This window comes from Hylobates moloch, unplaced genomic scaffold (genome assembly GCF_009828535.3).
Source record: "Hylobates moloch isolate HMO894 unplaced genomic scaffold, HMol_V3 SCAFFOLD_5, whole genome shotgun sequence".
NCBI classification, from domain to species: Eukaryota; Metazoa; Chordata; class Mammalia; order Primates; family Hylobatidae; genus Hylobates; species Hylobates moloch.
Window position 1 is genome coordinate 45513231 of NW_026652280.1, and position 17392 is coordinate 45530622.

The 17392-nt window shown below is 34.8% G+C and overlaps 1 protein-coding gene across 13 annotated transcripts in view; it reads left to right on the forward strand.

The window, feature by feature from the left end:
* The window catches only part of NOL4 (nucleolar protein 4), a 384554-nt gene that overhangs the window by 110346 nt on the left and 256816 nt on the right, over positions 1-17392 (forward strand). For all 13 annotated transcript variants that reach the window (XM_058438499.1, XM_058438485.1, XM_058438486.1 and 10 more), the window contains 2 exons: positions 9749-9860; positions 10752-10864. In XM_058438499.1, the coding sequence (XP_058294482.1) occupies positions 9749-9860; positions 10752-10864 (225 nt within the window). The remainder of the gene's footprint in view (positions 1-9748; positions 9861-10751; positions 10865-17392) is intronic.

Genomic DNA, 17392 nt, shown 5'->3' on the forward strand with positions numbered 1-17392 from the left:
AAGAAATAAATTCCCCATAATTATTTACTTGATAAATAATGTTAGGTCATTAGTTTTAAGGTTCAATGTGGCTGTGTTCTAGTTAATCCTTAACATGTTTGTTTCTATTGTGAGCAATATATTTAATATGTGGTTTGTCACATGGAAGTTGTGATTTTTTTTAGTGCTTAGTTAAGAGGGATCAAGACTAACATCCATTCTTTATATTTTGTATCTTATCACTATCAAGGGACAGTGTTTCTGTGTTCATAAACAAATTCTAAGGAAATACTCTTTATCTTTCTGAAATATAAAAATATTCTTAAGAATACATTTTCAAGTGAAATATTGTTCTCACCAATATTCTAGAAAATGTTCTGTACTGTATATTCAAAATCCAATTTCCATCTAGAAGCAGAATATTCACATTGGAAAACTGGGTCCAAGACATTTATGACATTTATGAATGATTATAGTATTTTACATAGTTAATTGCAATATTAGTAGAATAGTATTTTTAGTATCTGAATCAAAATATTTTTAAATTTCTGTTCCTTCTAGGTTTTATTTGCAGCTGCTATTACATATTACAAGAAAGATATTAGGACTTTGATAAATGGGCTACCTTGAGGGACATGTCCCTGAGTTTTATCACCATTTATGAACATCTATTTAAAGTTGATTTAACATTTCAAACATTAATTCCCAGCAAATGAGAACAGGCCTTTCATTAGGGTAAGGGTCATAGAGGTACTTAGCATAGGCCTCAAGTTAGAAGAGGATTGGCACATAAGCTTTCAATGCTATCTCTGAATTAGGTTAAATAAGGATGCCCACAGAATCAAATGACAGTATTTCATCATAAAAGTTTAATTATGAAATGTAATTATTCAAATATACCATAATTTAAGAATTTTCCAAGGACAGGACACTGTTTTAATTTTTTTTTTTTTAAGAGGCATTGTCTCACCCTGCCACCCAGGCTGGGGTGCAGTAGCCATAATAATAGCTTCCTGCAACATCAAAGTCATGGGCTCAAGTGAGCCTCCTGCTTCAGCCTCCTTGACTAGCTGAGACTACAGGCACACACACCATGCACAACTAATTTTTAAAATTTTATATAGAGATAGGATCTATGTTGGCTGGGTTGTCACAAACTCCTAGTCTCAAGTGATCCTCTAGCCTCAGCCTGTCAAATTGTTGGGATTACAGGTGTGAGCCACCATGCTGAGAACTTCAGTAATGAAGCTTGTCTAGGATATTTTCCTTTTTTGCTGGCTTTATTGAGGCATACTTGGTAAATGAAAATTGTAGCCAGGTGCAGTTGCTCATGCCTGTAATCCCAGAGCTCTGAGACACCAAGGTGGGAGGATTGCTGGAGGCCAGGAATTCAAGACCAGACTGGGCAACATGATGAGACCCCCGTCTTCACCAAAAAAAAAAAAAAAAAAAAAAAAAAAAAAAAAAAAGCTGGGTTTAGTGGTCCACACCTGTAGTCCTAGCTAATTGGGAGGCTGAGGCAGGAGGATCGATCACTTGAGCCCAGGACTTTGAGGCTACAGTGAGCTGTGATTGTAGCACTGCAATCCAGCCTGGGCAATAGAAAGAGACCCTGTGACCCTGTCTTGAGAAACAGATTTTATATATGTTAGGTGTACAACGTGTTTTCATACACATATACATTGTGAAATTATTACCGCAATCAAGCTAATTAGCATGTCCATCACCTCATATAGTAACCATTTGTGGGTACATGTGGTAACACTTGAGATTTACTCTATTAATGAATTTTAAGCATACGTTACAGAATTATCTACAGTTACTATGCTATATATTTGATCTCTAGAACTTACTCATACTACATAACTGAAACTTGGTACCCTTTGACCAATATCTCCTCATTTTCCTCACCCTCCAGCCACTGGAGCCACCATTGTATTCTACTCTCAGCTTCTATGAGTTTGACTTTTTCAATTTCCACATACAGGTGAGATTATGCCTGTCTTTCTGTGTCAGGCTTATTTCACTTACCATAATAATCTCCAGGTTCATACATGTTGTTGCAAATGACAGGATTTCCTTCTTTTTTAGGGCTGAATAATATTTCATTATATATGTGTAATGACATGAAATATATATGTATATATACACATATAAAATTAAATAAATATTGATATATATTTTATATCATGTTTTCTTTATCCATTCATCAGTGGACACTTATATGGTCCCCATATCTTTTTTTTTTTTTTGAGACAGTCTCACTCTGTCACCCAGGCTAGAGTGCAGTGGCACAATCTCCGTTCACTTCAAACTCTACCTCCTGGGTTCAAGTGATTCTCCTGTCTCATCCTCCCAAGTAGCAGGGATTACAGGTACCTGCCACCACACCTGGCCAATTTGCATAATTTTAGTAGAGATAATGTTTCACCATGTTGGCCAGGCTGGTCTTGAACTCCTGACCTCTGGTGATTCACCTGCCTCAGCCTCCCAAAGTGCTGAGATTACAGGTGTGAGCCACCGTACCTGGCCTAGTTGTCCCCATATCCTGGCTATTGTGAATAAGGCTGCAATGAACATAGGAGTACAGATATCTCTTTGAGATAATGATTTAATTTCCTTTGGATATATTCCCAGAAATGGAATTGCCAGATCACTTGGCAGTTCTATTTTCAATTTCTAGGGGAACCACCATATTGTTTTCTATAATGGCTGGGTTGATTTACATTTTCACCAGTAGTGTACAAGGGTTCCCTTTTCTTTACATCCTTGCCAATACTTTTTATCTTTGACTTTTTTGTAATAGCGATCCTAACAGGTGTGAGGTGATATCTCATTGTGGTTTTGATTTTTATTTCTTTGATGACTAGTGATGTTCCACATTTTTTCATATACCTGTTGGCCATTTGTATGTCTTCTTTCGGGAAATGCCCATTCATGTCTCTTGCCTATGTCTTAGTCTGTTTAGGCTGCTGTAATGAAATAATCTAGACTGGATAATTTAAAAGTAATGTAAATTTATTACCCATAGTTATGGAACCTAGGAAGCCCAAGAGCAAGCTACCAGCATATTTAGTGTCTGATAAGGAATCATTCCATGTAGATGGTGCCTTCTTTCTTGGTGGAAGGGCAATAGAGACAAGCAAGCCCCCTTAGACCTCTTCTATAAGGGCACTAATCCCATTTATGAGAGTAGAGCCTCCAAAAGGCCTCACATCACAACACTACTCGACTGGGGATTAAGTTTCAAAGAAAAAGTTTAAGAAGACACAGACATTCAAAACATAGCAGCCTATTTTTAAATAAGGTTATTTGTTTTATTGCTGTGAAATTTTTTGAGTTCTTTATATAATTTGGAAATTAACCCTTTATTATGTATGGTTTGCAAATAACTCCCTCCATTCTATGGGTTGTCACATTCTATGTGTGCACACACGCATACACACACATTTAAGTCTTTAATCCATTTTGAGTTTATTTTTGTATAAGGTGTGATACAAGGGCCAATTTATTTCTTCCACATTTGGATATCCAGTTTCCAAATACCATTTATTAAAGAGATTATCCCTTCTTTTTGTGTGTTCTTGGTATATTTGTCAGAGATTATTCTTTCTTTTTTATAGTTTTCATTGTATAGATCTTTTATTGTCTTGGCTGAATTGTTTTTGTAGTTTATTTTATTTTTGATGCTATTTTAAATGATATGCTCTTCTTATTTTTTTTGTATAGTTCATTGTTATGTGTAAACATTCAGCTGATTTTGTATCTTGATTTTTTCATCCTGCAACTTTACTGGATTTGTTTATTAGTTCTAACATTGTTTTGGTGGGGTCTTCTGGATTTTCTCTCTATAAGATAATTTCACTTGTAAGCAAAGAACATTTTATTTCTTTCTTTCAAGTTTAGGTGGCTTATCTTTTTCTAACCTTTTATTACTCTGACTAGGACTTCTAGTACCATATTGAATACAAGTGACAAGAGTGGGCATCCTTGTCTTATTCTTGATTTTAGAGGAAAAGTTTTCATTTTCTCACCACTGAGTATGATATTAGCTGTGGGCTTGTTACATATGGCTTTTATTATATTGAGGTACATTTCTTCTATACATATTTGTTAAGAGTTTTAATCATGAATAGATGTTGAATTTTGTCAAATGCTTTTTCTGAATCTATTGAGATGATTATATCATTTTTATCCTTCATTCTGCTAATGTGGTGAATCTCATTTATTGATTTGTGTATGTTGAAACATCCTTGCATCCTAGTGATAAAACCCACTTGACTATAGGGTATAGTCGTTTTAATGTGCTTTTAAATTTTGTTTGCTAGTTTTTGTTGAGTTTTTCATCTATGTTCATCAGAGAAATTGGCTGTAAACTTTTTTTGTAGTGTCCTTGTCTGGCTTTGGTATCAAGGTAATGCTGGCATGAACTTGGAAGTGTTCCATCCTACCCAGTATTTTTTGTGTGTGTGTGGGAGGGCGGGGATGGAAGGAGTTTGAGGAGGATTATTGTTAATTCTTCTTGGAATGTTTGGTAGAATTTACCAGTGAAGCGGTCAGGTCCTGGGACTTTCTTTATTGGGAGGTTTTTGATTACTGATTTGATCCCCTACTCACTATTGATCTGTTCATATGTCCTGCTTTTTATGATTCAGTCTTGGTATGCTGCACATTTCTAGGAATTTATACATTTCTTTTGTGTTATCCGATTTGTTGGCATATATAATTGTTCATGATTCTTATGATTCTTTGTATTTCTCTGATATTTATAATATCTCTTCATTTACTTATAATTATATTTATTTGATTCTTCTCTATTTCTTGGTCTAGGTAAAGTTTTGTCAATTTTGTATATCTTCAAAAAATAAATAACTCAGTTTCACTGATCTTTTTTATTGTTTTTCTAGTCTCTACCTTATTTATTTCTATTCTGATCCTTATTATTTCCTTCTGTTAACTTTGGCCATAATTTGTTCTTCTTTTTCTAGTTCTTTGAGGTATAAAGCTAGGTTATTTGAGATCCTTTTTCTTCTTTTAAAAACTAATTAATATTATTATTGTTTTTAGAAACAGGAAACAGGCTCTCCCTCTGTCACTCATGCTGGAATGCAGCAGCATGATCATAGCTCACCAGAGTCTTGAACTCCTGGGTTCCAGCTATCCTCCTACCTCAGCCTCCTGAGTAGCTGGGACTACAGGTGCATGCCACTGTGCCCAACGAATTTTTACTTTTTATAATCTTTTTTAGAGACAGAATCTCACTATGTTACCCAGGCTTGTTTCAAACTCCTAGCCTCAAATGATCCTTCCTTTTCAGCTACCCAAGTAGCTGGGATTACGGGCATGAGCCACCACCCCTGGCTCTTTTTTCTTAATGTGGCATTTATTGCCATACATTTCCCTGTTTGAACTGCTTTTGCTGTATTTCATAAGTTTTGATATGTTGTGTTCCCAGTTTGTTGCACTCAAGATATTTCTGGATTTCCTGTTTGATTTTTTCTTTGCTCAGGAGTGTGTTTTTTATTTTTACATATTTGTGAATTTTTCAATTTTTCTTCTATTATTGATTTCTAGTTTCACACCAGTGTGCTCTGTAAAGGTATTTCATATGTTTTCAGTTTTTTAATATTTGTTAGGACTTGTTTCGTGGCCTAACATATGATCTATCCTGAAGATTCTTCCCTGTTCACGTGAGTAGTTTGTGTATTCTGCTGCTGTTGGGTGATAAGTTTTGTATATGTCCATTAGGTTCATTCAGTTTCTAGTGTTGTTCAAGTCTGCTGTTTCCTTATTCATTTTCTGTCTGAACTATCTATTTACTATTGAAAGGGATATATTGAAGTTCTCTGCTGTTAATGTGTTGCTGTTTGTTTATCCCTTCACTTCTATTAACATTGGCTTTATATATTTAGGTGCTCTGATTTGAGGTACATGTATATTTACCATTGGTAAATCTTCTTGATGAATTGACTTCTTTATCATTATATAATGACCTTCATTGCCTCTTGTGACAATGTTTAACAATCACCCTATTATGTTTGATGTAAATATAGGTAGCCCTGATCCCTTTTGGTTACCATTTGCATGGAATATATTTTTGTATCCTTTCACTTTCAGCCTATGTGTCCACTTATAGCTAATGTGATACTTTTGTAGACAGCATATAGTTAGTTCTTGTTTTTTTTTTAATTCATTCAGCCACTCTGACTTTTGATTGGAGAATTTGATCCATTTGTATTTAAAGTAATTATTGATAGATAAGGACTTACTCTTGCCATTTTACTAATTGTTTTATGACTATTTTTCTTTTCTTCCTTTCTTGGTCTCTTCCTTTGTGATTTGATTATGTTTGTGTAGTTGTATGTTTTGATTACTTTTTCTTCATCTTTTGCATATCTACTTACAGATTTTTTCTTTGTGGTTACCATAGGGCTTACATAAAATAACTTATAACAAACTTTTTTTTTTTTTTTTGAGATGGAGTCTTGCTCTGTCGCCCAGTCTGGAGTGCAGTGGCGCAATCTCGGCTCACTGCAAGCTCCGCCTCCTGGGTTCCCGCCATTCTCCTGCCTCAGCCTCTCCGAGTAGCTGGGACTACAGGCACCTGCCACCATGCCCGGCTAATTTTTTGTATTTTTAGTACAGACGGGGTTTCACCGTGGTCTCGATCTCCTGACCTTGTGATCCGCCCGCCTCGGCCTCCCAAAGTGCTGGGATTACAAGCGTGAGCCACCGTGCCCGGCCATAACAAACTATTTTAAGTTGATGACAATTTAACTTCAATGGCTTCAATACTTGGTGCCTGTAGTGTAATGGAGGGCCTGTTGCTAGGGTCCAAAGTGAAGCTGAAGTTGAATGCTCACTTCACTCTCCTTCAACCATGTGGAGAACTTCTTTCTCCAAGTTGTGCTGCATGGGTTTGAGGGAGAGTTGATGTATATAATGTGAAACCGTCTTTTCCACCTCATTCGTTGAGTCTTTTCTTATTTCTATGCTCTACTCAGGTGCTGTAATCACTTAGTTGGATTCCTTAGTTGTCGTGAAGGTATTTTTGTGCATGGGTGGTTATTCAAGTTCATGTTTCTGTGAGGGGACAAATGCTAGGAACTCCTATTTCACCATCTTGGTGACTCCTGAAAATTCCAGGACTCTTAATTTCGAATAGGCCTGGGAGAAAAGATTCTGAATAGGGAAAAAAAGTTTTGGTTTTTTTTTCTCTTTACCTGCATTACAGGAGAAATACTTTTTTTCAGAAATGAGTATGAGACGTGAAAAGCCTGCTTGGAGGATCTTTCTTCCCTGTGCATAGGAGGACTCTGTGGTCTGTGGGCCCCAGTGAATATTAGGTGGGGAAGAAAAGATTCAAGGGGAGTGGAATGCCATGGCAGGTGTCCCTATAACATGAATTCTAAACACCAAGAAAACTATTCCTAAATAAGCACTTTTATCTTATGTAATATATAGTGACATGGCAAGTACTATGTTAGAGCCATACCAGAAAGAATAATATGATAAAATATTTGCTTAAAAATATTTTCTAAGATACGAAGTGGGCTTTGTATTATTTCATGCACACATGTATACATGAACACAAACATATTTTTGACCATTACATGTAGTATTTTTCAGAGTAAAGCTATAAAACTAATGTGATATGATTATTAACAATTTCAAGAAAAATTGATTTGGGGCTAAATGTTGCTAGACAAGTCATAGGATTGATTCAGGTCAATGATAAATCTATCCAGAAGGGACTTCTACACAAGTGCTTCATTAGCATGGGGAAAAGAGAAGATTTCAGAAAGTATCAGGGCTGTGGAAGCTGATGGAGTGTCTCTCCAACTCCAGCACTTACCTATCTATCTTTCAGTGAAATGTTTCTCTTTTATAAAGTAGACAAAAGATTTAATAGAAATCTAGAAAAACCAATGGAGCCTTTACCTAAAATCCTATTTGATAATAAATTTACTGGTCAGATGCATTAGTTCTAATGGACTATAACTTGATATAATTTGAAATATAAAATATAAGGATGGAGCATGCATTATAGACTTTTTTTTCTTCTGAATTAGTATAAAATATGTCTTCAGAGAGTAGGAAAATAATGATCTCTAATGAAATAAATCAGGTAAAATTGTTTATTCCCTCTGTAAAAATAGAAAAATAGGATTCAAATTCATATATGCTGTATGTGTTTATAGAGAGAGAGAAAATGAATGAGAATGTAAATTGTGTATATATTTTCTTATTAAATAATATAAAATTTTTCACAAAATAGTTTAGAATTGTTCTGATCATTTTCCTCACACAATAACTGCATAGTCTGAAGCAGTATTTTTTGAAATCTGGACATCTTACTCTGTCAATATTATATTTAAAAATAAGAGTTCTATATCTCAACCCCTAGGAGTGTCAAATTTTAATGACCTGAATATGGATTATCAGTGGCAGATTTTAATTGTAAGCCTTTTTCTCCTCTTCAGTATTCTTATGGCTTCTTTTCCCTTAAAGTCAATAGGATAGGCTATGTGGTACAAAGTGATTTTATATTAAATTAAGAGAAAAATGAGCTTTACAATTTTGGATCTTGGTATATGGGGTTTCCTCAAGGCTATGCTCCTATAGCATGGCTAAGCAAAAGTTGACTGCATCACCACTAAGAGAACTAGCACCCGTTTACACTCAATTATACATTTGTTGCACATTTTCCCTCATTTTTACTAATTTAAAATACATCAGTGTTTGTAAGGTTTCTACAGATCAGTGTTTCTATAGATGCACTTAAGAAATCATCTGTGGCATTTATGTCTTATTTGCAACTCATTTACTCCTATTGCTATTCCTATTGCTTGTCTTATATTTCATGTAAAATGTTAGTGCTATGGTGGAAAACTGAAGCCCTGCATCAGACTTCTTAGCAGCACTGAGTCACTGTCAGCTTTTATTTAAAGATATTCAACTATCTATCAGTTTCACTTAAGGAATTATTTGCTTTGATGAGAGAACTTGGTTTTTGAAAATTAGTATTTATAAAATTACTGTAATGGTAGTATAGATTTCTAACTTGATTGTAGATCATGGTTCTGAAAACAAAGCTCTATATAGGCCACAGTAAATGCTTGCTCTGACAGTCAGTGTGAGCTATTATGGACATACATTATAAAAAATTGACATAAAATGAATGAGATAGGTGGCCTAAATGCATTTCCAGGTGTGTCATTTTCTGTGGAAGGGATGATTCACTGCAGTAAATACATACATAAGTTCTGTTTGAATTTATTTTTTATCCTCACTTAAAATACTTTGAAAAGCAACAATGAAGAAATGTTCATTGTGCAAAATCCAAAGTTTATTGCTCCTACTTGGGGCTAAATTACAAAAAAAAGTATTTAAAATTGGATATAAATTTGATTGTGCTAGCAGTAAGTTTAAAAACAATGTTGGCAATGTTTAATAATAAGGAAAATTCACTAGGACATCTGTACACTGTGATTATTTTACCTAAAAGAAATGCAAAAATATAAACAGATGCCCATCGAGATGTGGTTGATTTTTGTCTCCACATGGCATTATTGGCTTTTATTAAAAGACATCTAATCAAGTTTGATAGATATTTCTTGAAATGATGCATGGTATGCAATGCATGCTTTCATTGTGCTTCCTGCCATTATGGAATAACGTGTCTTATTTGGAAATACAATGATCATTTCTGTTAAATCATGCTCAGTCAGCTTATATAATAACACCTATATTTTGTGAATCATTTCAGATTTCAGAGAGCTATGCCTTCCTACCAAGAGAAGCGGTGACACGATTTCTAATGAGCTGCTCAGAGTGCCAGAAAAGAATGCATTTAAACCCAGATGGAACAGATCATAAAGGTAGCTTCAGTGTCAAATAGTGAGATTTAAAGTAATTTTATTCACAATGGCCATTTATATCTCACATTTTTATAAAAATGTGGTAGACTGAAACAGTTCAACAAGTCAGATCATCTCATTTATTCAAGTAGGAGGCAGTGAATTTTGAATACCCACTTACAAAGTAATTCAGTGCTCATTCTTAGAAGAAAGACAGTTTCAGCTGTGGCAAATAACACTTTTCCCTGTAATAATGTTTTAATTTTCATTTATTATATGTATTTCATGGTATTTTAGATATATTCAGCAAGGAAATTGGTTTCTATCAATGTCTTTTTAAATCTACTGATTCTTTATTTCTAAAAATTATGAATAATGTGGAATTTCTTTACTAAAAAGTTTTACATAAAAATTATGATTTGGCTTTAGCTCTCATTAAAATTATTGAAAACTATTTAGCTAAATATGACTTTCTCTCAGAGATTATATCATTCTCAGAGATACATTTTTTGCTGGCTCATTCCTGTCTTGAAGGTTAAATAGAATGGCCAAAAGCAAAAAATTGAGCAAATTTCCTTCAGCATTCAAAAAATATATATAGAAAGTAAAGCAAAGAAGAAAAATACAAATAATTGTGTTAGTCACCACATTAGGTTTATTTATTGTTACTCAGGATATTTAAAAGTTCCCCTGCATTTATAAATAATTAATTTATTAGTACTGTTAAACAGTGTCAGTACACCTTTGTAGAACCTTACTAGTTATTTTTTCTACCATCCGACTATAATGCTACCATGCTTTAAGACCCTTGATATCTAAAATCCTGTTTCAATTTGGAGAAATAGATCATTTTCAAATTACAGGTAGAATGCAGTATCACTTTCATTACACATTAAAAATGTTTTATTACAGATAATGGAAAACCTCCCACTTTGGTGACCAGCATGATTGACTACAACATGCCAATTACCATGGCCTACATGAAGCACATGAAGCTGCAACTGCTAAACTCACAGCAAGATGAGGTAAAATAAAAACATCTACATTTGTATTACTTACAAATTGGAACGAAGCTTGATAACCATGACTATCATATTAAGCATGATGGCATTTTGAAGACAGTAATTTATTTTTTAATGAATGAATCTCACCACGGTTGCACAGATGGAGAAAGTGAGCAGAAACTCCTACTCCACAATAGAGAGCCCCTGTCTTAACACCTCTGTCTTAGTGTTATGTGGGAACTTGTTTGTTCCCAAGAAAGCTACATTTTCCTTAGTAAACCATCACTGAGCTGGCCTTGGTAAAGTGCTACAAAGTTCAGAGGGGGTAAGTTCATAGTAAAGTAGCCAAAATAATTGAGATTCTAAGGAAATTTAAGTACTAAGGCTATTTTGCATGGCAATCAGAAAAGTAGATTTAATGGGTATTTCAACTATTATCATTTCTCCACCATTCAAACCTTATGTAAATTTTAAAGTTATTTTTTAGTTAACTGCTATTCTATATATTATTTATTTACTTCTGTGCATTTCCTAGAGACAATCTGTGGTCATTCTTAATTGGAAGTGTTTTGATGTTTTAAGTTATCCTATTTAATTTGTATAGTGAAAATTTAGCAACATGCTGCATGTATAGACACTAAAAACATATTTCTTAAATACTCTGTAGGATTCTAGTTAGCTAGCCATTTTGGTTGAAGCTATGTCAAAGCAGTGACTAAGTTAAATATGTATGGTTTATATTCTCCAAAATAAATAACAGTAGCAGATATACAATAGGTGCTTAGTACATCCTTGTTGACTAGTTAATACTCAATAGATGCATTTGGGTTATTTATATTAGGAACAGGTTCAGGTCCTCAGGCTAATAAATTATCTCCTTGAAATTTCTCTAAAACAGGAAATGAGGTTAAATGTTTGTTTTTCAAATACAGAATTGTTTGCTAAGCTATGCTTGTATTCTTTTAAAATTACTTTGTTGAACGTACTTTATTCATAAAACTCAAATCAAGTTTTTAGTTTTCCTCTGCATTTAAGTAGGTTTAACCTCAAAGCTATATTTATAAAATTGTTTGATCTCAACAGACGTTATTCAGGGTATACTCCATACAAAAATTCATGTTAGTGCAGTGGCAATACTGGATTTTATATTGCCATATGGCCATATATAAATAATTGAATAAATAGTAATAAAATCACTGGGTTAAAGACATCAATGACAATTAAGAAAATACTAATGTCCTTCCATCCCTGAGGCTGATTAAAAAAAAACTATCTTCACGATTCATTATATAGTTGAAAAAATTTTTTAAATGTCTCATTAACTAGTTAGAGCTGTCAGATTATTTGTAGGAAGCTCGTTTAGATGTTGATATGTTTATTTCTAGGCCAAAATGTAAGAAGATCCACTTTGTGCCAACAATGCGCCCACATATGCTGATCCCTTCTGGCTTCTAAAAAATCATAAGTATTTTACACAAAAGAAATAGATCCTTTAAATTTTATAACTAGATTAGAAAAATAACTCTTATCCTTACATTTTGAAAATACTAAATTGGATGTCACGCTTCCTTAAAATATTTAGATAAATGACTAGTTAGATTATTTGCAAAATTTTTAGAAAATTGTGTTTATTGAAAGATGAAAAAGAGGTTAAGTAAAGGAAGTCACATTAAAATGGAATGTAAGTGAAATATTCCTGTCTAACAAATTATATTTAAATTTGAATAAGCATTAATCCAATAAGTTCAACCAATATTTAATCAGTACTTTCTATGTATCTGGCCCTCCTGAAGAAGAACAGTGAATAAATTGAGAAAAATCTTTGTCTTTTATGGGGGTAAACAGATAATAAAGAAAATAATGGCCATAGGTATATAAGAAGATGCTAAATGCTATTAAGAGAAATAAAGAAGGCCAGACATGGGACTCCCTTTAGAACTAGGGAATCACAAGTTTAAAAGGCTTTATTAAAATATATCATTTGAATAGAAGTGAAGGAAATGTGTGCATGTAGCAGAGGGATACAGTGAAAAGTTCCTGAGGCAGGTGTATATCTAGTAGCTGTAGGAACAGCAAGACAGTCAACATGGTTGGAACAGAATGTTCAAGGAAGAGGAAAATAGGAGAGGAGTTTAAGGAGATAGTGGAAAGCCAAGTTATATAGAGTCTTACATTTTAAGAACTTTTAAATTTTACTCTGAGTAATATGGGGAGCCATTAGAAGGTTTTGAGCAGAGAAATCATGTGATCTGATCTATATTTTAACATAATCGTGGGGGCTGAGGATAGATTGAAGAAGAAAAAAAACTGGATGCAGGGACACCAGTAGAAGGTTATTACAGAAATCAATGTGGATAAGGAGTTAACAAAGCTGTATTCCTTCCTGCATGAGAAATTGGCCTTTGAATAACTTTTGGAGTTTGCTGTCCACGAAACTGCTAACATTGAAATGATAACTCTGTTACTGGGCAACGTTGCTATTGCAAAAATGATTCCAATTGATAAACTGTATCAGAAGACTAGAAATATCTGGTTAGAATCTTTAGATTTCCTTGAGTTGGATGATTTTTGTAATTGGCATGTCCTTTGGGGGGACCTTAAGTTATTAACTGTGGTGTGATAAAAGATTTTGTCTCTTTTGGGGCATGGGGCTTCTCTGGCAAGTTTCCAACCTGCCCAGTATGATTACTGTTTTCTTGTATCTGAGCTATATCACAGGAAGAGCTAAAGAAAATATGTCTAATTAACTATGTGAATTGCTACGTGACCCCTGCAAGGGCTTCCATGAAAGAGAAACACCTGATGCTGCCCTGCTGGCAAGAGTTTCCTTTGCTACATGTTTCTAGAAGAAGCTGATGCCAAGGGTTGTCGATGGTCGTCTTATGAGTATACATTTTAGTTGGATTTAACAAAAGCTTCTGAAGGATGTTTCAGGAAAGAAGAAAATAGTGGCTCGGATCAAAGACATAGTGGTTTAGGTAGTGAAAAGAGGTGAAATTATGAATAGATTTTAAGTTTTGCTGACAGATTCGATGTGAAGCGTGAAAGTCAAGAGGCAGTAATGTCTCCAAGCGTTTTAATCTGAACAAGTAGGGTAGAATTGGTATTAACTAGTGTAAGAAAAACTGTGGGTAGAAAACATTTGAGGTATGATACTAGAAGTTCAATTGTCAGCTCTTCATTAGAAATTCAAGTATATTTAAGAGGTTTATTAGAGATTCAAGTAGATTTGTCAATTAGACAGTTGGCATGTGTAATTAAGAGCAAAGAACTAAGCTAGACATAAGGCCAAGCATCATCCATTGGCAGATAGTGTGTGAAGCCATGTGACTGAAGGTACTACCAAGGTAGTGAGTGTAGATTGAACAAACAAAGCCCAATAACTTTGATTTGGGAAATTCCAGTGTTATAACATCTGGCAGATGAGGAGGAACCAACAGAGGATACTGAGAAAGAGCAGCCAGGGTATTAGGAAAAGCAGGAGGGTTTGTGAACTAGAATAAAACTGGAAATAAAGTTTTTCAATATGTCTATGGTAATGTATTATGTCAAATCAAGTGATAAGTCAATTATACTGAAGTCTGAAAATTAAATTTGTATTTAGCCTGGTGGAAGTCAATAGTGTTCTTTACAAGAGCAGTTTTTATGGGGTGCTCAGGATGACAGCAGCAAGGCCATTGAAGAGTTTGCTATGAAGGGGAGCAGGGGAAAGAGTTAGGAGCTAGAGGGAGCATGGGAACAGGAGTTTTTTATTATATATTTTTTTCTAAAATCAGATAAATTATAGCATATTTACATGTTGATGAGATTCATGTAGCAGAGGAAAATAGTGATTTAGGAAAGAGGAAGGAGAATTGATGAAGCAATATCGTTGGCATTCATAGGTAGGATTTCTTGTACAAAATTGGAAAAGTTGGCCTTAGAATGCAGCACAGACAGGAGGGATCAGATAGAGGTAGGCAAATGGAAATAGTGGTGGAGATTATGGAATTGTTCTTCTGTTTGCTCCTAATTCATCAGTTAAAAAAAAAAAGCAAGACTGAAGATGTTTGAGAAGGTGTTGAAAGTTTGAGAAGAGGAGAGGATGTGAAAAGTAGAAATCTAGACAGTGAGGAGTGAATTATCCAGGAAAATGGACCTCTTTTGGATTTCAAGTGAAGTCATTTAAATAATTGCTCATCTCTATGTCCAGCTATATAGGGGCATGGGTAGAAGAGAGTAAGGGAAAAAACAGAATTACTCATATTTTGGGTCTTGTTGAAAGAATAGAAGTGGTATATAAGGGTATGATTCAAATGACAAGCCATGGAATTCTAGCCACATAAGAATATAAGTGAGGTCATGAGAGAGGTGGGGCAAGAGCAGGAGAGATCAGTGCAAAAGGGTTAGAGGGTTAGAATCAAGGGGTGATAAATGTCAATGGGATAGAAATTTCACTGGAATACTAGAATACATGCAATACTAGAGCAAGTGATCTGGGAAATTTGAGATGTTGTGTAGTGAATGAGATGCTTGAAATCAAGATTTTGGAGGATGTGCAGTTGCTGGTAGTGAAATGCATAGAACATGATTATGAGAGCAAAATGGTTGAAGAAAGGTAGAAGACCAGATCATTAGGGAAGAGTTCATGGAAGTGACAGGTCAGGATGTTTCCAGAGATACTGAAATAATCAGGGACTAAAGCATGTATAGTTGTTGTCTTTTTTTTTTTTTTTTTTTTTTTGAGACAAAGTCTCACTCTGTTGCCTAGGCTGGAGTGCAGTGGCGCAATCTCGGCTCACTGCAACCTCCGCCTCCCAGGTTCAAGGGATTCTCTTGTCTCAGCCTCCTGTGTAGCTAGGTTTACAGGTGCCTGCCACTATGCCAGGCTAATTTTTGTATTTTTAGTAGAGGCGGGGTTTCACCATGTTGGCCAGGCTGGTCTCAAACTCCTGACCTCAGGTGATCCACCTGCCTCAGCTTCCCAAACTGCTGGGATTACAGGTGTGAGCCACCGTGCCTGGCCTGAAATAATATTTTTAAACAGTTTGCTAAGACTATCTTGTGAAAAATGTCAAAACATGTTCATATGTCAAAATTCTATTAAATTACTCTTTTTATGTACCCATCAAAGAAAGAATTGATGTGGAGAGAAAAAATACACAGGAAAATTTAGGAAACTGGCCATGAATAATTTACTACTTAGAACCACTGACATGTTGTTCCACCTCCATTTTGCAGATGGGGCACCAAGGTTTTTAGCTGATAAAACTTACCCTAATGATTAAACTGGTAGAGAGAAGATTAGATATTTGAACGTAGGTTTAAATAACTTTGGAGCCCAAAGTCTTCCTACTCTGCAACACATCTACTTAAAATTAGTATTAACTATTTGTTTTTTTTAAGCAACAAATCAATGTAAATAGAATGCTATGGTGTAGTTCAAAGGGGAGAAATAAGATGTTTTTCAGTTTTCTTTTGCTATGTACCACCCCTATAACTTAGTGTCTTAATACAACAATGATTTATTAATACTCATTATTCTATGGCGTAAGCAGTTAGCCAAGAACCTCTGGGTGATTTATTGTGTTACTTCTGGCATAAGCTAGGATCATTTACTCAGTGACATTCAACTGGTAGCTGGACCTGGCTGGATAGTCCAAGAAAACCTTACTTAAGTACCTGGCTCCTTGATGCTCCTTTATGCTTCTTTACGTGACCTCTCACTCTCCATGTGACTGGCTTATGCTTCCTCACAGTGTGCTGGTCTCAGGGTAGTCAGACTTCTTATCTGACAGCTTTATTGTATGGCAGCTGGCTTCCAAGAGACAGGAAATGGAAGCTCCCTGTTGTTCTGGGACTGGCACAGCATCACTTCTGCCACATTTCTATTGACCAAAGCAAATAACAAAACCAGCCTACTTTCAAGGGGAGGAGAGAGAAATACTGTTCCTTGATCTGAGGAGCGGCATGCATGTAATGGGCAGTGGGGAGGGAAAGGGATCCATGGTAGCCATCTTGGGAAATTATCCACTACATGGTCAATAACCATAAAAAAACCTCAACCTCCTATATTAACCAAAATAAAATTTTAATGAATTAACTTGTTATTTGAGGCTTACTACATTGAGAAAGATTTTACAAAATACTGTATCCAATATGAGATCATTTGACCTTCTTATAAACTATTGGTGAGGGTTTAAACTTGAACAAACTTTGTGGGGGATGATTTGATGATAATTATTAAAAACTTTTCAAATATATTTATATTACTTGACTATAAATTTATCCTAAGGAATGTGATATATAAAACAACAATTTATCTATTAAGATGTTTACTGTATTGCTAGTAGTGAATGACTGAGTATATTTTCAAGATCTCGCAACAAAGGATTGTCACTTATGCACTGCCCAAGATGGTAGTCATTAGTCACGTGTGAATGTATAAGTTTAACTGAACATTAATTAAAATTAACTAAAACTAAAAATTCAGGTCTTAAGTCACACTAACCACATTTCAAATGTTCAATAGTTACATACGACTAGTATTTACCTTATTGAATAGAGAAT